This window comes from Tigriopus californicus, chromosome 10, assembly GCF_007210705.1.
Source record: "Tigriopus californicus strain San Diego chromosome 10, Tcal_SD_v2.1, whole genome shotgun sequence".
NCBI lineage: Eukaryota > Metazoa > Arthropoda > Copepoda > Harpacticoida > Harpacticidae > Tigriopus > Tigriopus californicus.
The window spans coordinates 15,902,408-15,921,386 of NC_081449.1; the positions used below are offsets into that span (position 1 = coordinate 15,902,408).

Consider the following 18,979-nt stretch of genomic DNA (forward strand, 5'->3'; position numbering starts at 1 on the left):
GTGCGACCGCGGAAAAGCGAGAGTTGTTCGAAACACACCCTGCGGGCAAATTCTACGTCTTTGCTGATATCCGCGACATTGGTGTCGTTGCTGTTGTGGTAATGGTAACAGAGGTAGTGGACGATGAGGATGGCCAAGCTCGGGACGGAATCGGTGGCGGGATTGCCGTTGTCAGGGGAGTTACAAGAGAGAGAGAGAGAGAGAGAGAGAGAGAGAGAGAGAGGGAGAGAGGGCTGGAGTAGGAGGAGATGGTGGTTGTGGTGGTGTTGTCGAGGTTGTACTCGCTCCGTCCGTGGACAAATGAAGAAGGGGTCGACTCCCGCGTCAACAGACAGCACAGAAAGCAAGAAGCCAAAGAAGCAAGTGGCGTCAAGAGGGTGAAGGTTAGGAGGCCAACCAAAGAAGCCGTGAGAGAGACGGTTGGCGGTACGCTAAAAATGCGTACACAGGACGACGACAGCAACAACCTCTAACGCCGACGCCAACGGACGAATACTAATGTGTTGTGGGGAATGAAGGCAAATATATAAATTCGATCGGTGAACCGAGACCAGTCGTGATTCGTTTGAAGTCTTCCAACAGGCAAACATGAGGTTTGCTTCTATTGCTTTGGTAAGTCTAGCAACTGGGACTTGTCTTTTATTTCCAACTTCGATCCATGGCTTAAACATGGAACAATGCAAACGTTGGGGGTTTTAGTTTTCGACCATGGCAATTATGAGACCAACGAACTCCATCTTTGCATGATTGACAATAATGATTCATTTCGTTCCTCTTTCAGGTCTTTTTGGCCGTGGGATGTTCCCAACTCAACGCTTATCCTCAAGGTCAATATGGCGCTCCCCAAGAGCCCAAGTGCACCACGAAGAAGGTTCAACAACCCACATCATACAACTGCAAGCAGGACCAGGAGTGTCAGACTTCTTACGAAGAGCAATGCCAGACCAAGTACGATGAGCAGTGCGAAACTAAATACGAAGAAAAGTGTGAAGTAGAGTACCAGGAACAGTGTCAGACCAAGTACGAGGAGCAATGCCAAACCGAATACCAAGAGCAGTGCGAAACCAAGTACGAGCAGGAATGCAAGACCGAGTATGACCAACAATGTGAGACCAAGTACGAGGAGAAGTGCGAGTCCAGCTATGGAACCTCGTGCAAGACCGAATACGAGCAGGAGTGCCAAACCAAGTACGAGGAACAATGCGAGACCAAATACGAGACCACTTATGAGCAGCAATGCCAGACCACGTATGAGGAACAATGCGAAACCAAGTACGAGACCCAGTATGAGCAGAAATGCGAGACCAAGTACGACACTCAATACGAGGAGCAATGCCAAACCAAGTATGAGGAACAGTGCGAGACCAAATACGAGACTCAATACGAGACCAAGTACGAGGAGAAGTGCGAGACCCAATACGAGACCGAGTATGAGACCCAATACGAGGAGCAATGCGAAACCAAGTATGAGGAACAATGCCAGACCAAGTACGAGGAACAGTGCCAGACCACCTATGAGCAGGAGTGCGAGACCAAGTACGAAACACAGTACGAGGAGCAATGCCAAACCACGTACGAGCAACAGTGTGAGACCAAGTACGAGACCTCCTATGAGGAACAATGCGAGACCGTCTACAAGACCGAGTACGAGACCGTCTATGAGGACAAGTGCGAGACCAAATACGAGGATAAATGCCAGACCGTCTACGAAACTGAGTACGAGACCAAATACGAGCAACAATGTGAGACCAAGTACGAGCAGCAATGCCAAACCAAGTACGAGACCTCCTACGAGCAACAATGCGAGACCAAGTATGAAACTACCTATGAGCAACAATGTGAGACCAAGTACCAGCAGGTCTGCGAGAAGCCCAAGCCCACCTACGGCTACGGTCCCCCCAAGCCCAAGTGCAAGTCTGTGCCCAAGCAGGAGTGCAAGTCCGTCCCCAAGCAAACCCAAAAGCAAGAATGCAAGTCCGTGCCCAAGCAGACCCCCAAGCAGGAATGCCAATCCGTCCCCAAGCAGGAATGCCAAAATGTCCCCAAGCAGGTCGCCAAGCAGGTCCCCAAGCAACAATGCGAACAAGTGGGTAAGCAAGTGTGCAACAAGATTCCCCGTCAACAATCCAAGCAAGTGCCCGAGCAAAAGTGCACCCAAATCCCTAAGCAGACCCCCAAGCAGGAATGTAAGAATATCCCCAAGGAGCAATGCCAACAGATCCCCAAGCAGGTCCCCAAGCAAGAGTGCAAGAATGTGCCCAAGCAACAATGCCAACAGGTGCCCAAGCAGGAATGCCAACAAGTGCCCAAGCAGGAATGCAAGCAGGTCTCCAAGCAGGTCCCCAAACAAGTGGAAAAGCAAGAATGCCGTCAAATCCCCCGCCAGGAGTGCAAGCAAGTGCCTAAGCAATCCTGCCAACAGAAGCCCAAGCAAGAGTGCAAGCAAGTGCCCCGCCAAGCCTGCCAGAAGGTGCCCAAGCAGGAATGCCAACAAGTGCCCCGCCAAAAGTGCCGCAATGAGCCCCGACAGGAGTGCCGTCAAGTGCCCAAACAAGAATGCCAACAGGTACCCAAGCAACAATGCTCTACCTTCTACTTGTGCGAGGAATGTGAACAGCCCTCTTACAGCGGTCGCTAAACTGACCTTTTCCGAGGTTCATGAGCGTCTGTCCCGTCCAGGGATGAACCATCTCTTCTTGCCCCGTTTTGGAACCCTCGTCCAGACGATATTGACTATCGGCCTCGTTTCCTTCCAAACCAAGCAGAGCTGTAAACATCAAAAGCTTCTCATGCCCTCATGATATTTATTTGAACAATAATTATTCTATCTATTTATTACAACACCATCACTCACCTCTGGTCGCAAAGTATGTATGCCAGAACTCCCCATTTTTTTGAGGATTGAAAATGAAGAAGAATAAAAATGACCTCATATAAGCCAAAAATAATTGCTTCGTCGTCCTTCATTTATTATGCTCTGCAGTACATTGCCCTGTGAGGCCGAATGTGCCACATGATGTCCAAGCGGAAATGATCCATTCCCTTATTGTCAGGGAAGTAGATTATTACATCCAAAACTAATGCTACCCTGCCTTAGGGGGCATTTCTTAGAAACCAAGATCTAATTTGAGATTGATTTCCTTCGTGCCCTTCACGAATGTTTTTATCAATAACGCCATATGATTCAATGACTTCCACCAATTACCTCTTTGGTCAGTTGGTCTCTTCAAGGTCTGCCCTAGACCAAACTGTCCTTTCCGTATTTTTCAAATCTCAGGTGCTGCTTTGCTTTTGTTTGCAAGTGCACAAATAAGAAGGTAGTTATTCCAGTCCAACGCTGCGTTATGAAGCGGAGTTTTCTTGCCAATGGCGTCCCTCTCTGTGTTTTGGCATTGGCCATACATAGCCAAGTATAGTCACGAAGGCCTCGAAAACAGATCATCAGACTCTGCAGTCTATTGAACCTCTATGCAAAACCACAAGCTATTGGAGTAGTACATATCTGTGCTCGTCATGGACATGCAAAGGTAAATGAAATTCAAATTCACACACCTTTTACCAGTCCTCCTATTCAATCATTGTCATGATCATTCCGCCAACAGGACTGCCTAATACGGTAATCGTCCCATTACCGCACGATCCATGATAATAGTACCCGGATCAATGGGCCAATCAGTACTTGTCAATTACCCCTTAATCGCATCATAAAATTTCCTTCCTTTGAATTTCGGCCCCCAAATCGTACTCACTTTCTTCAGAGGCCATTGGATCGGCTACCCACAACAACGAGCAACAAATGCAAAGCAGTGACCTTCTTCCTGTCATCATCTAATGCTCCTGATCTGAAATCGGCTCCAAAAGTTTCCAAGACAGGTTTTGATCGGAGCAAAAGGAAAACTCTCAAGGTCGAACTTCTGGTGGGTTTGACCACTCGTCAACACGACAACAAGAAACTGGAGCAAAAACCTGCACGAGCAAATCCTGGTCATCGGGACCGGTTCAGTGGTGCTTCTAGATGAGGATAAATCCAGGAAGGGTAGGAGACGAGAATATGGCTTGTTTTTCTGCCTTTTTCCCTTCCCGAGTTTGACCAATCCCAAGTCTACCAAGCATGAATGAAATTGAATGGATCCACCGCATCCACCGCCGTCGGAAAGAGACAGAAAGAACGAAAGAAGTGCGTACCATCTCCGAAACGCGGCCAGTTGAAGGTCAGTAGCCGCCGACGGAGTGAAACGCGCCCAAGCTTGACTTCAATCCATTTTGTATTCAATTAAAAATTCCCAATGATTACGAGGAAGTAAACTTAAGCTTCATTCGCAGAGACAAAGGCATTACCTCGGTGGTCAACATGCATTGTCATGGTTCTGCCAATACATACGTTGATTGGTGGGGGCAAGCGTGTGCTGGACTCCGGCTGAATGGACGAACACAACAACTTACCTACTAATGCAAAGTGCTCTAACGTCAATTGAATTGGTCATCAGACTCGCGTCATCACTTATGCCTCTCCTCGTTTATTCATGCATTCATTCATCAATCAATTCCCACCGTCATTCGTCGAGTTTCACGCCGCACGAACCTTTGAGAACGGGTATCCATCCGGCGATCCAGCCATTGAACGACTATTCAACAAACACACACCTGCGTATCATGAAACCACAAGAGGCTGGAAAAAACCTCGTGGCCTTCATTTGAATTGACCCACAGGCAAGATTATGCATATTTCTTTTGCACCTTGAAACATTCAGGGCTTGGCAAAGAGGGCAAAGAACAGATTTCATGCTTTAAACATGGCATTTTTTTTGCTTGGGATTTTCAAATTAGAACAAGCCTTGTTCATCCTTTGGATTTATTATGGCTAGGGCTGTCCCAATAATTCAAGCAAAATTGACCAAAACATTAATTCAAAATGCAACAAAAAATGGCCAAAAATCCAAACCAAAAATGCGGAAAAATGCAAGAAATGTCAATATTTTTTGTTTTCTTTCATATATATTTGCTCTTAAATCTCGTAAAAGACTCATAAGTAGGTATCAACAAAAGATAATGGGAGGAGACGTGGTGTAGTGGTCAGCGCAGTTTCCTAGTATGAGAGAAGTCCCCCGTTCGATTCTCCTCCACGACCTTTCTCAAGGAAACTTTTAGACGCTAGCTACATACACCAACGGATGGACAACCAATCTAATACCGGACATGAAATTGCTTATGGGAATTTGGAAAATGGACGATGTGATGGCTGGCTTCGCTGGTCGGACGAGGTGCACCCTCCAACCCTAGCACTCCCCAACCAAAAAAAAATACAACAACAATTTGCTACAAATTTTCCTTCTTTAGTTGGTCTAGGCCAGCTCAGTGAAGATGTGTTTGAACACATTGAACGACCGCTCTACATTTTTGATGAAATTGTAGATGCTCTAGGGTCCCTATATGAAGTCATGTATTCATTCATAAACTACCGAGCAGAATCGGGACAAGCCAAGGGGAACCGAAAAAGGAAGAAAAGCAAAAAGCAAAAATGAAAATGAACAAAAATTGTTTTTTTGGGGGCTCCAAAATCCCAAAATATGTGAAGAATGTGTTTTATGTAAAAACATATTTGGTCTGACCCTACTCATAAGCTAAGGGAAAACATGCAAAAGGATATTGAAGAATGGCACAAATACTTTTTCTACAAACACTCCACTTTGATGATTGATTGTACAAGTTTTATAAAGCTTAAAAAGGTCAACGTGCGTTAGGTTACCAAAGAAACCCTCAATCTGTGCTTTGAACAAAAGCAGCTTGTGGAATAATGAAATTCTAAATGATTTTACTATGGAACATATCAAAGCATAGGTGCTTAATCAAGAAGTATTTTCCTTTTTACTTAACACTTTGGCCATGTGCTGAAAAATTAGCAGCAATTTGTTTTCAAAACCTGAAGTGACCTAATGATGAATGATTGAATGAATGCCTTGCAAAAAGTATGATAATCCGTTTGAAGCCGTTTCGAAGGAAAAAAAAATCCATTTTTCTATCAAGGAAAATCAACGGGTAAAGAAAAGAAACGGGTGAACGAGGGCAATTTTAGATCAATTTTTTACAGAAATTTTTGTTTTTTTTCATGAAAGAAGAATAGGAAAATCTAATTAAAAACCCAGACATTTTTTGAAAATTTTTGGGAAAAATTGCAAAAAGCCCAAAAAGATTGGGAAATGTGGAAACAATACATTAACATGTTTGGGACGGCAATGATTATGACCTAACTTCAACCTTGCAATCAATTTCAATCAAATTCATGTCACGGTCATTTTGGTCGAATGACACAACATTTGGGTTGACACAACGCGATACATACGTAGATAGAAAACAGTGCATGAAATGCTCTCATCGTCTTAGTGGTGAGGGACGCAAGCGACATGATGACGAACAAAATAGTTATGTTTACGTCTCTGTGCGTGAAGCCTTGTTCTTACGTGGGATCAGGACGATCCCACTACTAAAAGGTACTGTATTGCTCCAGAAGAAAACAAGTACTTGCACCCATCATCATATTTGATCAGAGTCCGCTCATTTATGGACAACCGGACCACGGTTCAAGGTGAGAGATAAAGAATGTGCTGTCCTCCTTCTTCAGATTTTGATTTACCTCTGGGATACTACCCTAAACAAGGTTTGGGATACACCCTCACCAGGACTGCAAAGACTTTCAGTTAAATGGTTGACCCTAAAATAACAGAATGTGAGCTGACAAAACTAACCCTGCCAATGGAACGAAAAACGAATTGTTAACTGGTTTAGTCTGTTAATACGTCGCTTTCTTTGGAAAATGGGTGGCTGATCTGTCGGGGGCTACTTGTTTTGTCAATCGTCATTGCCCATGAAGAGAGCATAGCCCTGGAAACCAACAGATATGGTCATATTTGTGAAGAAGGACCACTCAAAATTCTTCGAAAAAAAATGCGTGACAGTGGTTCGGATCTGCTTGTTGGGAATGCTAACTGTTAATGTTAATGTATTAACCCCCAATCGAGTTGAAAGCGTGTTGGTTTCGTAGTCGTAAAATGCGTTGGTGCGAGTGGCAAGCCAAGGTCCAAATCTAATCTGACCAGAAGCATGAACGATACAGTTGAGGTACTGAAATAATGGGAAGAAGAGGAACTAGACACTTGACTAGGCAATTATCTTAAGAAGATTTCCAGGAGCTGCATGAAAACTAGTTGTTGGGTGACCTGACCGTGATTTTTTGTTCTTTTTTTGCCGATTTCTATTTTACCCTCAATCGTTCAAGAGAGCGAGGTTGGGAGAAGAAAGTATTTTTTTGTTCCGAGGAGTTTTAAAAAAACCCGAACTCCTGAATGGTGTTAATCCACTCCCCTTAACGAGAGAAATTGAAACGAATGCTTGGGTGATCATCGAGGTACGGTAAGGACCTGTGTCCAAGGAGGAGGGCAACTCCCACTGGATACTCCAGGGGCCTTGCCTTTTTGTAACAAGGTGGTCTCATTTGTTCATTATCATTGCCAATAAGTCACATGATTATAATTCGCATAATATGATTCGCTTGGAATAGATGACACTAACACTTGCCTTGTCTCGAGCAATCGTTTTTTGCTTTAAAAACTCTTTCCTGTTGGTCTTGAATAGGGCTTTCACGGGCAGCAATAACGAGGAAATTTCCGACTTTGCAACTTTCCGTGCAATCGGAAGACAGCCAAAAGAAAATCGAAAGAATCACATACTTTTTCAAACATCTATATTGATTTAATGCGCAATTTACGGATGGCATCACGGTCTGTTGAAGTTTACACTTTGAATCTGTCATGTCCATCACTTGAAGCCCGTAAATGACTAAATGTAGATGGGCAAAGCTTAAGAGTATACACATTAGCTATAATTTTTCAAGAGAGCAAAGAGATCACATGCGTGATCATCAGGGCTGTCTACAAATGCAAAGAAAATTGGCCAAAAAGTGCAATCAAAAATGCAACAAAATGAGCAAAAATGCCAAAAAGTAGGCAGAAAATGCAAATATGCAAGTAATCCAGTTCAATTCATTCTTTTGTAAGAGTCAGTAGCAACATAATGCAACAACAAAACGCCATGGTAAGCTAAAATTCAAGAGCATATCAAAAGGTGTGCAAACTTTGGCTAAGAGCACTCTAATCTACGGAATGATTTTATCAGTCCTTGATTTTGACTTACAGTGCCCCACGCAGCCAAAGCAGCCAAATCCTAAATACACTCTTAACACTGTGTGTACTTTGCACAAAAGCTGCTTGCGTCGTGGCAAAAAACATTTGCCCTTAAGTCGTACATCAAGTTTGTCTTGCAAGTAAGCACACAATAAATAACCATAAATCTTTCTTTCACTAGATTCTTTGGGCTTGTACTGAAAAACAAATTAAGAATTTGGAGCAGATTGTTTTGAAAGCAGAAGAGACGTAATCTTGAAGGGTTGTGCTGTCCCAAAAACAAGATAATCATGCCATATAGGAAAAAAAATATCATAAAATGTATGTTTTCAAGAAAGAGGGGTAAAATTAATGAGAAAAGCTTGATTTTTGAGCCAAAATGGTGAGAAATACAAGAAGAAAAGTCTTTCAGATTGCCGTCGGAAACAGATGTAGCAGCTTTTTTGGCATTCTAAACACGAACACAATAAATTCTTAAGGTTTCAAAAAGAACTTCTTTAATGTTTAGATCTAGTGTATTTTACCACTGGATTTAAGTTCAAAGGCTGAATGAAGTCTCGCAACGTACATTTTCACCGAAATATTGCTCGCCTATTTGGGCTCAAAGTAGTTCAGCAGGTTTGTAAAAACAAGTCCAAAGTTGTTTTACTAAGAACGTTGAGGATGCGAGAGAGCTCTTGTATTGGGAGAGGTTAGAAAGGTTGGGATTGTACAGTATTCAGAGTAGGTTCGAAAGGTATCTGATACTGTACGTCTTCAAAAGCATCCATGAGCTTTGTCCCAACCCAGGATTTAGGGTCAAAGCTAGTGACCGTAGAGGCTTAATGCGCGTTTTGGGAGCACCTTCAAGCCCTCGAGAATCCAGGCTAGTTCGAACAATGAAGTCCAACTCTCTTCTTTCTCGGGCTCCTTCATTGTTTGATTTGCGTAGGGAATACGTAGGTCTGGTTGATCCGGTTGGATCTTTCAAGTCAGATTTGGACAAATTTTTAGATAGCATTCCTAATCAAGCCTACATTCAAGGACTAGCTCGGTCTGCTAACTCAAATTTGTTGGTGGACCAAATATCATATAAAGATTGGCAGGTAATAAATAGACGAGTTAGAACCTTTCATTTTAATAGTCCTTGTTACGATTAGAAAAGCCCGTGAATGACCAAACTAAAATCCTACAATTTGGGTCACATTTTGTCTAAGGTATAATTTTATGGGTTGGATCAACCCGCACTCCCCCAGTATTTTGAAAGCCAAAATATTGTGTTGGTTTTTGGGTTGTTCGTTCACATTCAGTAGTTTGGTGACTCCATCGGTGACATTTGCAGCTTGAGCCGCGTGAATCAATCAGATGGACGGATAGATGAGTCCAATATATCATTGTCAAATCATTGGAGACCACGGAGCGGAACACTTCCGCTCTTCAAGTTCGGACACCATTACGCACGTGTACCTATACAGTAGCAGTAGGAGTGCATACGGCTAGTATAGTATGCCAAACTGGCAAGTCCCTCCAGGAGTGCGCATTACATATAAAAATAATCGATCCACGTGATTGTAGGGAAAAAACAGGGGTATGAGATGATTTCTGAAAAGTGTCAGCATTAAGAGAACAGAGCCCACATCAGGCAACGAGCGTCACAGGTGTTGGTTGGCTAATTCGTTGCCATGGATTTCCCAACCAAACACACAAAGGTCTTCTAGTTCAGTTAGAAATTGGAGGCCCTTGTGTTCACTTGTTTGCTAGTAGTGAGTCCGTAACAATTCTTGGGTGACTGCGATTGATACGGTGATCTTGAATGGTGGGTGATAACCTGGTAGTTCTGCCATCCAAATCCACCGCACCCAAACTCATGTGAGGTGTACAATCAAGTGGAACGAATTCATAGGAATTGCTTTTTAAGGTAAGCGGTTTGAGGCTTTGAGAATTCCGTCTTGCCTGTTTAGACGACGAGATTGAGTCCAACTCTTCTCATCTTGACCATGTCTTGAAAGGATATACTGTACATCTTATCACCATTCAGCTTCAAGTTAGATTTGACATTAGTTCGTCATCTTTTATCCATTACAAATATCTTTTCAAATAAGAGTGAATTCACCCTTGCATACGATAGACTTGGGGCCAAAATGCGAGCCCTCTGGATCCAAGCCGCAATTAGTTGCGTGCTAAGTGTCCTTCATGGTCCCCCAGTTTCCGACGCTGAGAGTCACTCACGATCTTCCCAGAACTGCTCCTCCCTGGTTGACAAACTCGAGCTCCCCCTGGTAAGAACTTGGCCTTGAGGGACGAATGATATACCCCGTGCTGATTAACATAATATTAATGCATTCAACATTGGCATGGATTCCTGGAGGTGGCCAATCCAACCGAGGTAACGACTGCCTATCAAGTTACCGAAGATCCCTCGGCACTTCGAGCCTCGTTAGAAGAGGATAACGATCACGGATGGCGGGGATTCTATTCCTCAACAGAGGATTCTTTTTCTTCTTCTTCTTCTTCTGAGGAGGAGACCAAACTCCGGTCGCTGGATTCCCATGGGGGCGCCAGTCAACCCAGCTCGGGCACTAATGCTTTTGAGCTAATCAAGGGTCTTTCAACCGGGGTTCGGTCCTTTGCTCGATCTTTGGAAGGGCTCTATCAGTTGTTCCAAACATTCCCATCATCCCATCCGGTGGAAGGTAACGACTTAAGTCAAATGGACCTTGTTTCTGGATGCTAGTCCGCATGATCATCAATTCCATTGCAGCTCATCCTCACTATGATTATCATTCGCCTCAACCAGAGGAACACCTAGGATTGAATTTAGCCACGTTGGACCAGGTGAGGATCCAATCATATTTGGATTTCTACTTCAGAAAAGGCAGAACCTGTCCAGTTTAGAAATGGATGGAATTAGCTGTACAGGGATGATTTCAGAGGAGATGCTTGGCTTCTTGGTACTAACGAGAACGTTCGAGTCATCATATGACACATCCCTTATATATTTTAGGGGGGTTAGATGACGTAGTGAGCATTGTCTATGTTAAATAAGTAAGCCTGGTCCAAATCCAAGTTGCAATTTTCGTTTTAGTTGGATCGGTCCCAATGCCGGATCCTCCCGCACGTTCCATTTCCATGCCCAGACACCAGGCCTACTGCTTATTCGCCCAAGTCGGTCCATAAACTACGACCTGGTATTTCATCCAGATCAAACGTGAATCTGTTTTGAATCCTGTGTTAATGTTCGAAAATTTTCAGGGGATATCAATTTGGTCGGAGCCTTAGGGGATCATCTTATCTCTGGAACAGGAGCCTTGGCTGATTCCATAACCAATGCCGGCGAGGAGTTTAGAGGAGTTTCTTTCGCCACTGGTGAGTAACCATGCGTGACATTCCCAATCTGTCTTTTTATGTCATTATGGTGCGCACACTACATGCGTTTTTACATACCTATATAAGGACGTTTTATTGGAAATTTTGGCTTGAAAAAAGTTATCTTTTGAGCCGAAATATCCTCTTTAAAATTAAAATAAATCTGAAAATAAGTTTCGAAAACACTTAAAAAATGTTGTTAAAGTTTGAAAAAAGTCATGAAATGTGAAAAAGTTGTAAATATGCAAAAGCAATTTGCAATAATGCAAAAAAGATTTGTTTCAATGGGGAAAAGGTTGTTTTAGCCTCTTTGCTGCATTTTTATGCTACAAAATCTAAACACCAATTTTCTTGGTTATCCATTGAGTTTACAAGAAAGTAGCTTTTTTCTTGCAATGTTCGACATTAGGACACGTTTTCAATGGATACATATGTCATTGTATACAGTTTAAGTGGCAACAGCAAGACAAATCATAATCTTTCACATGGCAATGTAACACTTTCATCTTGGTTTTACCGGATATTACATTCTTTGCCGCGGTTAGTGAAGTTAGTGAAAACCAGTGTAAAAATGGCTAACAAGGTTAAAAATTAGAAATTTGGCACGTAAAGGCCTCCAAAAAAAGCTAAAACGATTTTACAGACTTTAACTTTTTTTCGAGGTTTAGTCAGACTTTAGATAGTGACCATTATCTTTCATGTAAAAGGAAAGAATGCTACTTTTTACCAAATGGCTCTTGTGAAATGTGCATGTTTTTAGGTCTGTACTGAGAACTTTTACCATTTTCACACATTTTGTATCAATACTGTGACCTTTCAATCTGTCATATGATGATGACGATGATGATGAGAGATGATTAGATGATGATTGTTATTTCAGGGAATCGAGATTTGATGCAAAATGAACAAGTAAAATTAAGTACAATGTCAAAATGCATCGTGTCAAAAAATTCAACTCTGCCCTCCAGGGCTTACATACTCAGATTACAAGTCTACCAAAGATGAGATGAGCTCTTACAACCTAAACATTTTCTATCCATACAGGTGGGGATGGCGATTGGCGGCAGTATTTAACCATTCCAAACCTCATTCGCGAGTTCAATCCCAAAGTAATCGGAGCTTCCTCTGGTCAGTATGGACATGGACAAGAAATCTTCAGGTTTACAATTGTTTCGTCTCCTTTAGGCTTTAGCGATTCACAATCCGTTCGGTCTGGATTCAATCTAGCCGACAAATCAGCCACGTCCAAGGACCTGAAAGATCAGGCGCGAAACTTGATTCGGAACGTTCGTTCAAGTGCCACCATTGACTTCTTTTCGGATTGGAAGGTGTGGTTCGAGCTTTTCATCAAAGAGCAAAGCGGGTTCGATCGAACCCAATTCAATAACAGATCCAGTTGAAATCTCAAATTCTTCAGCTCTTTTTTATTCTTAGTCAATGATAGCTTTTTTGAAATGAAAGGTTGTCAAACACAATTTCGTCATTTGAATTCCGTTGGTATTTCATTCTAACACTTTTGACCTTTCGTCTCTATTGTTCTAGTTGATCACCATACAAGTCGGTAACGGGGACATTTGTAGATTAACCTGTCCTAATAACCGAACACAAGACCGTTCTTCCGGCATTACGAGCAAGGAATTCATTTCAAACATTCGACAAGCTTTGGATCTTCTCAAAGATGATTTGCCACGAACTTTGGTCAATCTTGTCCCGCCGATAGGTTCGTGGCGAAAACATGACCACCCTGTTCAAGAGCATTAGTAAATTCATAATTCCCTGCTTTTCAAGATCCTATGATCTATTCCGAGGCCATAAATCGACCCGTGGCTTGCCATTTGACCGCTAAAATATTCTGTCCATGTGTTTTCGATCATATTGCCGTACCCAAGGAACGGGTAGCGCAAATCCTCAGGGACTTTCGAGCCGAATTAAGAGACATGGTAAGACACCAGAATTGCAATACCACGTAAGTCCATACACATGGATGGCTCTTGATTTGGCTCTCTTTGGATTATAGGTGGATTCCGGAGTTTACGATCGAACCGAGGACTTCACAGTTGTTCTCCAACCGGGTTTGGACGACATGAGCTTGCCGAAGACATCCAAGGCTTTTTTCGGACATCACTTTGTAGATCTTTCTTACTTGGCGCCCAATTGCATCTACCCAAGCCAAAAACTACAAGCTTTGAGTGAGCATTGTCACTTAAACCGCAGTGACAGATACATGCAGAGGACTCAATCAATTGTTTCCTCTTGCAGTGACCAAAGCCATTTGGAACAATTTGTTGGAGAATTTCGACTACAAATCCTCATGGGATTTCAATTCTCGTCTAAGATGCCCAACACGAGACGAGCCCTTTCTTTCAACGTATGTGAATTCCCGGTTTCCAATCAAAGACGAACCGGAAAACGCAGAATCGCCATTTCTCAGGCGTGTCAAAAAGAAGAAACGCAAGAGGGTTTTAAAACGAAGCGCTGATTTCTCTTGTGGATATGTTTGATGACATAGCAATGAATGAATGAAAAGAAAATGAGCCTCGGATGATTTCTTTAGGGCTCCAATGCGTTCAAAATGATTGGTAAAACACTATCAGCTAATGATAGACCTTTGCTCGTAAGCTTGATGCCGAGATCATCGCGGGATATCAATCCCAATTCATAAAGATCAACACAACTCGGTTGGTTCCAAATGTCATCCAAGGCCAGTTGAATTTGGTTTGCAACTTCACAAGTCAAGCCGGATCTAGTTCTCAAAGTTGTAGTCAAAACCATGGCTCGTTGATCCTCATCCGAAACACGCTGAATTTTCCTCGTCCCATGACTTAACACCTCCACTTCTCTCATCCAAGGTTCTGGTTCTAGAGTTTGAACTCTGGCTTGTAGTTCCCCTCCTCTACTAGACTGGGCAGCAACATTGGACACGATTCCAGCCATTTGATCGCAAGCTCTGACCGATCTGGCTTCATTGTCGTGATTTCGGATGCGAAAACGGCCATGAGCTCCCGGCCCAATTCCTAAATATTCACCCCCTGACCAGTACAAGGAGTTATGGATACTCTCATATCCGGGTACGGCAAAATTGGAGATCTCATAGCGCTCCAGACCGGCTTGTGCCATTATCCGGATTGCTTCGTCGTACAGGTCGGCCATAGAGTCATCATTCGGTATGGATATCACTCCGTTGTTTATGTCTTTCCAGAGTGGAGTTCCTAATGAAAAAAATGAGAAAATGTACTTTTTACTATTTCGGTGTCGTCAAAGCACGTGGATGGATCCTTGGACTAGTTCACCTCGTTCAACGGTTAATTGGTAAAGAGAAATGTGTTTCAAGCCGTATTGAAGAATTGTCTCAAGCTCGAGAATCCAAGACTGAAGTGTTTGAAGAGGCCGACCAAAAATTAAATCACAAGAAGTGGAATTGGGTAGGGCTTGCAAGCACTGGGCCAAGGCATGAAGGCCTTCCTCGGCGGAGTGATCCCGATTCAATTGCTTCAAATCTTGGTCCACTAATGCCTTGAAGGATGCGATCGGAAGCGGCTTTGAGTAACATGATGTCTGGAGAAAACTTACTTTTTGAAAGATTACCTGAACGCCTAGAGACACCCGATTGACGCCACATTCTTGAAATAGTTCCAATTTTTCCCGTATGTCATTGGGATTGGCCTCTAATGTGACTTCAAATTGAGCCGAGTCAACATCGAGTAAGAGCGTTATCTCATTCAAAAAAGATTTGACGTCCTTGGGTCTCATTAAACTGGGAGTCCCTCCGCCAAAAAACACGGATTTCACTTTCTCCAGTCCAGAAAGATGAATGAGTGTTCTGACTTCAGTGTTTAGGGCTTTAATCATGCGTTCATGGTCCACATGGTCCAAGGACTTGGGAATGTACTTATTGAAGTTACAGTAAGAACATCTTTTGGCGCAATAAGGCCAGTGAACGTAGATTGAACCTTCGATTGTCTTGTCGTGGCACGCCCTTAAGGGCCCGTCATTGTTTACAAGGCGTGTACCCTGATTTTTCAATTGAAGATAATACGGCGTGAGACTTTTCAATACATTGGGTGCCCCTCTACAATTCAACATGATATTTTTGTGTTTTGTTGAGCTCAAGAACAGCTGATTCAAGATTGTTGTGAAATCAAGAAATTCCCGCCGTTCTTCGTTTGGTCCATTTTCCTTTCTCTCCTACCATGCAAAGATTAAGGAAACTCGGGACAAGTTTAAAGTTTGTTTTATTCGAGAAAAATTTATATCATTCAACGTATTCAGTCTACCTCAAAAAAGGTAAAAACTATTCAATCACCTCATCGTACGAGTTTTGAAAGGTTTGTGGCACAATTGCAAATTGAGATGTCATGTCCCGGTCGATTTCGCCGGACGATTTTAACCATTCGAATTTGACAGAGTTCGCTTTGCTTTGGCTGAACTGTGATGGTATGGTTGTGTCTAGGATTAAAAGAATTGCATTTGAATGGCGAATTAAATGAAGTAGTCTTCTGTTCGCATATAGCTGTCAAACTTCTGCACTTAAAATGCCGCGAAGAATGCAACTCGCAAAATCCTGAGCTCAAGAAGATCCATTGATTTGAATTCTTGATCACAGGGGAAGTGGTGTTTCCGCTGCCCGACCGATTGCACGTGACATTTGCTCACCATTCACATGGTTAGTTCAGATATTTGGCTTTCCAATTGGTACGCCCACTTAATGCGCCACCCGGAGATCGCCCCCGGTCTGGTGGCGAGATTCCGTTGTAGTTGATTTGGGACTGTGAGCGAGATCCCACATTCGAACCCGGATGTGACCTTGACCCGCCCATAGCTGTGCCGTTGAGTTGGGTGTTCGAGATGCTTGGCAACTGGTGCTGACTCTGAGATTGACGACGACTGTTTACTTGTTGGACTTGGACCTCCCGGAAATCTTCCTCTGGAGGCTCTTGTCCCCACTTAACATGGGCGCGACCCATATCGTTGGGTACCGCCCCAGTCTGTCGGGCATAGCTTTGTTTCATGGTCTGCTGAACCAAAGTTCCGTTCCCGGCGTCTTGCTGGACATTTTGGGCGAAATATGCATATCTCAGGGATTGCTGCGCTGACGGTCGGTGAGCCGGATTCCATTTCATCATATCAGTCATCAGTTGAATGGCCTCCTTGGACGCGGTTGGAATCAATGATGCTAGGGGTGTGGCGGTGAATTGGGGGAATTTGAAATTCATGGTGGCCGCCAACTTGAAGCCTTCAGGCCATTCCCGTTTGTCCGGAGTTCCTAAGACTGAGCAAATCTTAAAGATCTCGTCAATTTCGGAGTTGCCCGGGAACAGTGGACGAAACGTGTACATCTCCGCCATTATACATCCCACCGCCCAAATATCAATAGGAGCAGAGTACATGGTGGAACGGAGTAAGACCTCGGGGGCTCGATACCATCTTGTGGACACATAGTCGGTGTACGGGGGCCTGGAGCGGATCTCACGGGCCAATCCGAAATCTCCGATTTTCACCAAATCAGGACCCATGCACAACAGGTTTTCTGGCTTCATGTCTCGATGGAAATAGCCATGCTTGTGCATGAAAGCCAGTCCTTGCAAGACCTGGAAGGACAGAACATGAACAAAATTGGCATACCATGTCACATGTCGGCTCTAAGGTGCCGCCACTATTCGGACTCTTACTTGATACATCATGTTGCGTATCATATGCTCCGGAAAGAGCTTGTCTCCGTGGTCATACCGCTCCTTCATCAGTTGATACAGGTTCTCCTTCATGTACTCGAAGACGAAGTAGAGCGTATCGTTTTCACGGATGACTTCTTTGAGTTTCACCACGTTGTTATGGGAGAGTTTTTTCAAGGATTTCACCTCCCGAAGGTTCATGGCCTCTTCCCAAGAGTAATACTTCCGTTTCATTCTCTTTATGGCCACCTGGAAAAAGCAATAGTGAGTTCCGAATTTAGTGTTTGAAAAGTGGGAGCCCTGGGAAGCGCAACTTGAAGTTCATAATTGAAAAAGTGCATGTTAAACCTCCACTTGATTTCCATGGCATGTTGGAGTACCCACCTTGAAGGTCCAAAACCTGTCATCCGCGGGTAGAAGCCAGGGCAGATGCAATTTCTCCTTTAAAGAGGTGGGCTTTGTTTGAATATCAAGCCTTTCCACTGTCTTCAAACAGTTCGGAGCCATGCTCTCAAGGTCACTTGAAGGCCTGGTTTTTTAGACACATCCTTGCGCAGTACACTTGCATGATCGTGTAGCATTAAAACTGTTAAAGAAGGACCTATTCCAGTATGGATTGTTTTGGTCTTATTTGATGTGCCAAAATTGTACAAGTCCTTAGATCTTTTTCTTTTACGAATCTAATTAATTTTTTCTTCGCTTTTTCTCGAGGTTGGGCAGAATCGATATTCCAGGTATGAATAATTCATCAACGTATGGAAATTGTTGATACTACGTTTAGTAGGCGGCTCACAAAGCTTGTATTAAAAGTGGGCCCAAGGACGGAGTTATGGTTCTTGTAAATGCTCGCTCGCTACTTGAGACAGAACTAACTATTTGGCTCTGGAACATTCTCCATCGAGCAAGTTTTTTCCCCTGTCTATGATACGATCACGCTTCCAATATCTTGATATTGATTTCTGGAAACTTACTTTAGGCCGATCGAATACCATATGCTCCTGCGTGTGCCTTACACGAAGGAATTCATATCTGGAACCTACCTTTTCGCCGGTGTCCACCCGCTGTCCAAGGACCACGGATCCGTAGGTCCCATCGCCCAGTTGTTGCAGGGTCACATAGCGATTCATCATCTTTCTAAGAAGGCTTCTCCAAGCTTGGAATAACGCGGGATGTCCCAAATGAGATGCAAACTGGTTATCAAGGCTGCCTTGCCATGGCTGATATCCGAGTTGGAAGCAATGGGGCGACTCCAAATGATGGTATCACGTCACTTCACAGCAACTAACCCGTTCGTTTCTTCTGTCTCCGTCTGAGTCTTTTGGTGCCACTAGAAACGAGTTGGAGAGAAGCGAAAGAAAGGTCTCTTCTTCGTGTGGTTGCAAGCGTTCTTGTCAGCCGAGCCGATTGGCAGTGACTTAACTCCTTGGAAACCAGACTCTGTTTATCCAAGACAACAACCAATCGTACGCCACTTTCAAGGCCCTAAGACCGCCACAAGCCTGGTTTGCAAGTGGAAAAATGGGCCGTGACTTGACTTCAAGTTCGGGTCGAGCTTCGCTTACACACTGGAAATCTGGTATCGAGATGGTCAATTCAATCTGGACGATAAAGATCTCAAAGACGACATGAAAAGGTGGCTTGAATCTTCCTTTTTGTCTGACTTTCTCCCCTGGTGCTTGTCTTCCAGTTTCGTCCGGGTGTTCCTGGGCAATGGTTTGGCTGTGAATGATTGGACCACCTTTCTCTCCGTGTCCTCTTTGCCTGCTTGCTTGCTTGGTGGGTTGGTGG

At 43.6% G+C, this 18,979-nt stretch overlaps 4 protein-coding genes across 5 annotated transcripts; 2 read left to right on the plus strand and 2 right to left on the minus strand.

Moving 5' to 3' along the window:
- The first annotated feature begins 464 nt into the window (after positions 1 to 464).
- Positions 465 to 2,774, plus strand: LOC131888876 (axoneme-associated protein mst101(2)-like). The gene is made up of 2 exons (XM_059237820.1): positions 465 to 612; positions 782 to 2,774. The coding sequence occupies exons 1-2, from the start codon at positions 589 to 591 to the stop codon at positions 2,636 to 2,638; spliced, it is 1,881 nt and encodes a 626-aa protein (XP_059093803.1). The 5' UTR covers positions 465 to 588; the 3' UTR covers positions 2,639 to 2,774.
- Positions 2,775 to 9,669: 6,895 nt separating this feature from the next.
- Positions 9,670 to 14,053, plus strand: LOC131888877 (phospholipase B1, membrane-associated-like). Of its 2 annotated transcripts, XM_059237822.1 has the most exons (12): positions 9,670 to 10,074; positions 10,285 to 10,435; positions 10,525 to 10,849; positions 10,918 to 10,991; positions 11,242 to 11,344; positions 11,409 to 11,522; positions 12,567 to 12,650; positions 12,708 to 12,850; positions 13,065 to 13,242; positions 13,311 to 13,462; positions 13,540 to 13,711; positions 13,782 to 14,053. In XM_059237822.1, exons 2-12 carry the CDS (start codon positions 10,298 to 10,300, stop codon positions 14,021 to 14,023), a joined length of 1,725 nt encoding a protein of 574 aa, XP_059093805.1. In that variant the 5' UTR covers positions 9,670 to 10,074; positions 10,285 to 10,297; the 3' UTR covers positions 14,024 to 14,053. The 2 variants fall into 2 exon arrangements, with proteins under 2 accessions (XP_059093805.1, XP_059093804.1); XM_059237821.1 differs by having other exon boundaries at positions 12,567 to 12,850.
- Positions 13,979 to 15,639, minus strand: LOC131888881 (radical S-adenosyl methionine domain-containing protein 1, mitochondrial-like). The gene is made up of 3 exons (XM_059237829.1): positions 15,108 to 15,639; positions 14,813 to 15,035; positions 13,979 to 14,731 (listed from the first exon to the last, which is right to left on the minus strand). Exons 1-3 carry the CDS (start codon positions 15,603 to 15,605, stop codon positions 14,073 to 14,075), a joined length of 1,380 nt encoding a protein of 459 aa, XP_059093812.1. The 5' UTR covers positions 15,606 to 15,639; the 3' UTR covers positions 13,979 to 14,072.
- A 99-nt stretch (positions 15,640 to 15,738) lies between these two features.
- Positions 15,739 to 18,901, minus strand: LOC131888882 (serine/threonine-protein kinase MAK-like). Its single transcript, XM_059237830.1, has 3 exons — positions 18,232 to 18,901; positions 17,192 to 17,440; positions 15,739 to 17,110 (listed from the first exon to the last, which is right to left on the minus strand). The coding sequence occupies exons 1-3, from the start codon at positions 18,319 to 18,321 to the stop codon at positions 16,187 to 16,189; spliced, it is 1,263 nt and encodes a 420-aa protein (XP_059093813.1). The 5' UTR covers positions 18,322 to 18,901; the 3' UTR covers positions 15,739 to 16,186.
- Between the last annotated feature and the right edge of the window lie 78 nt (positions 18,902 to 18,979).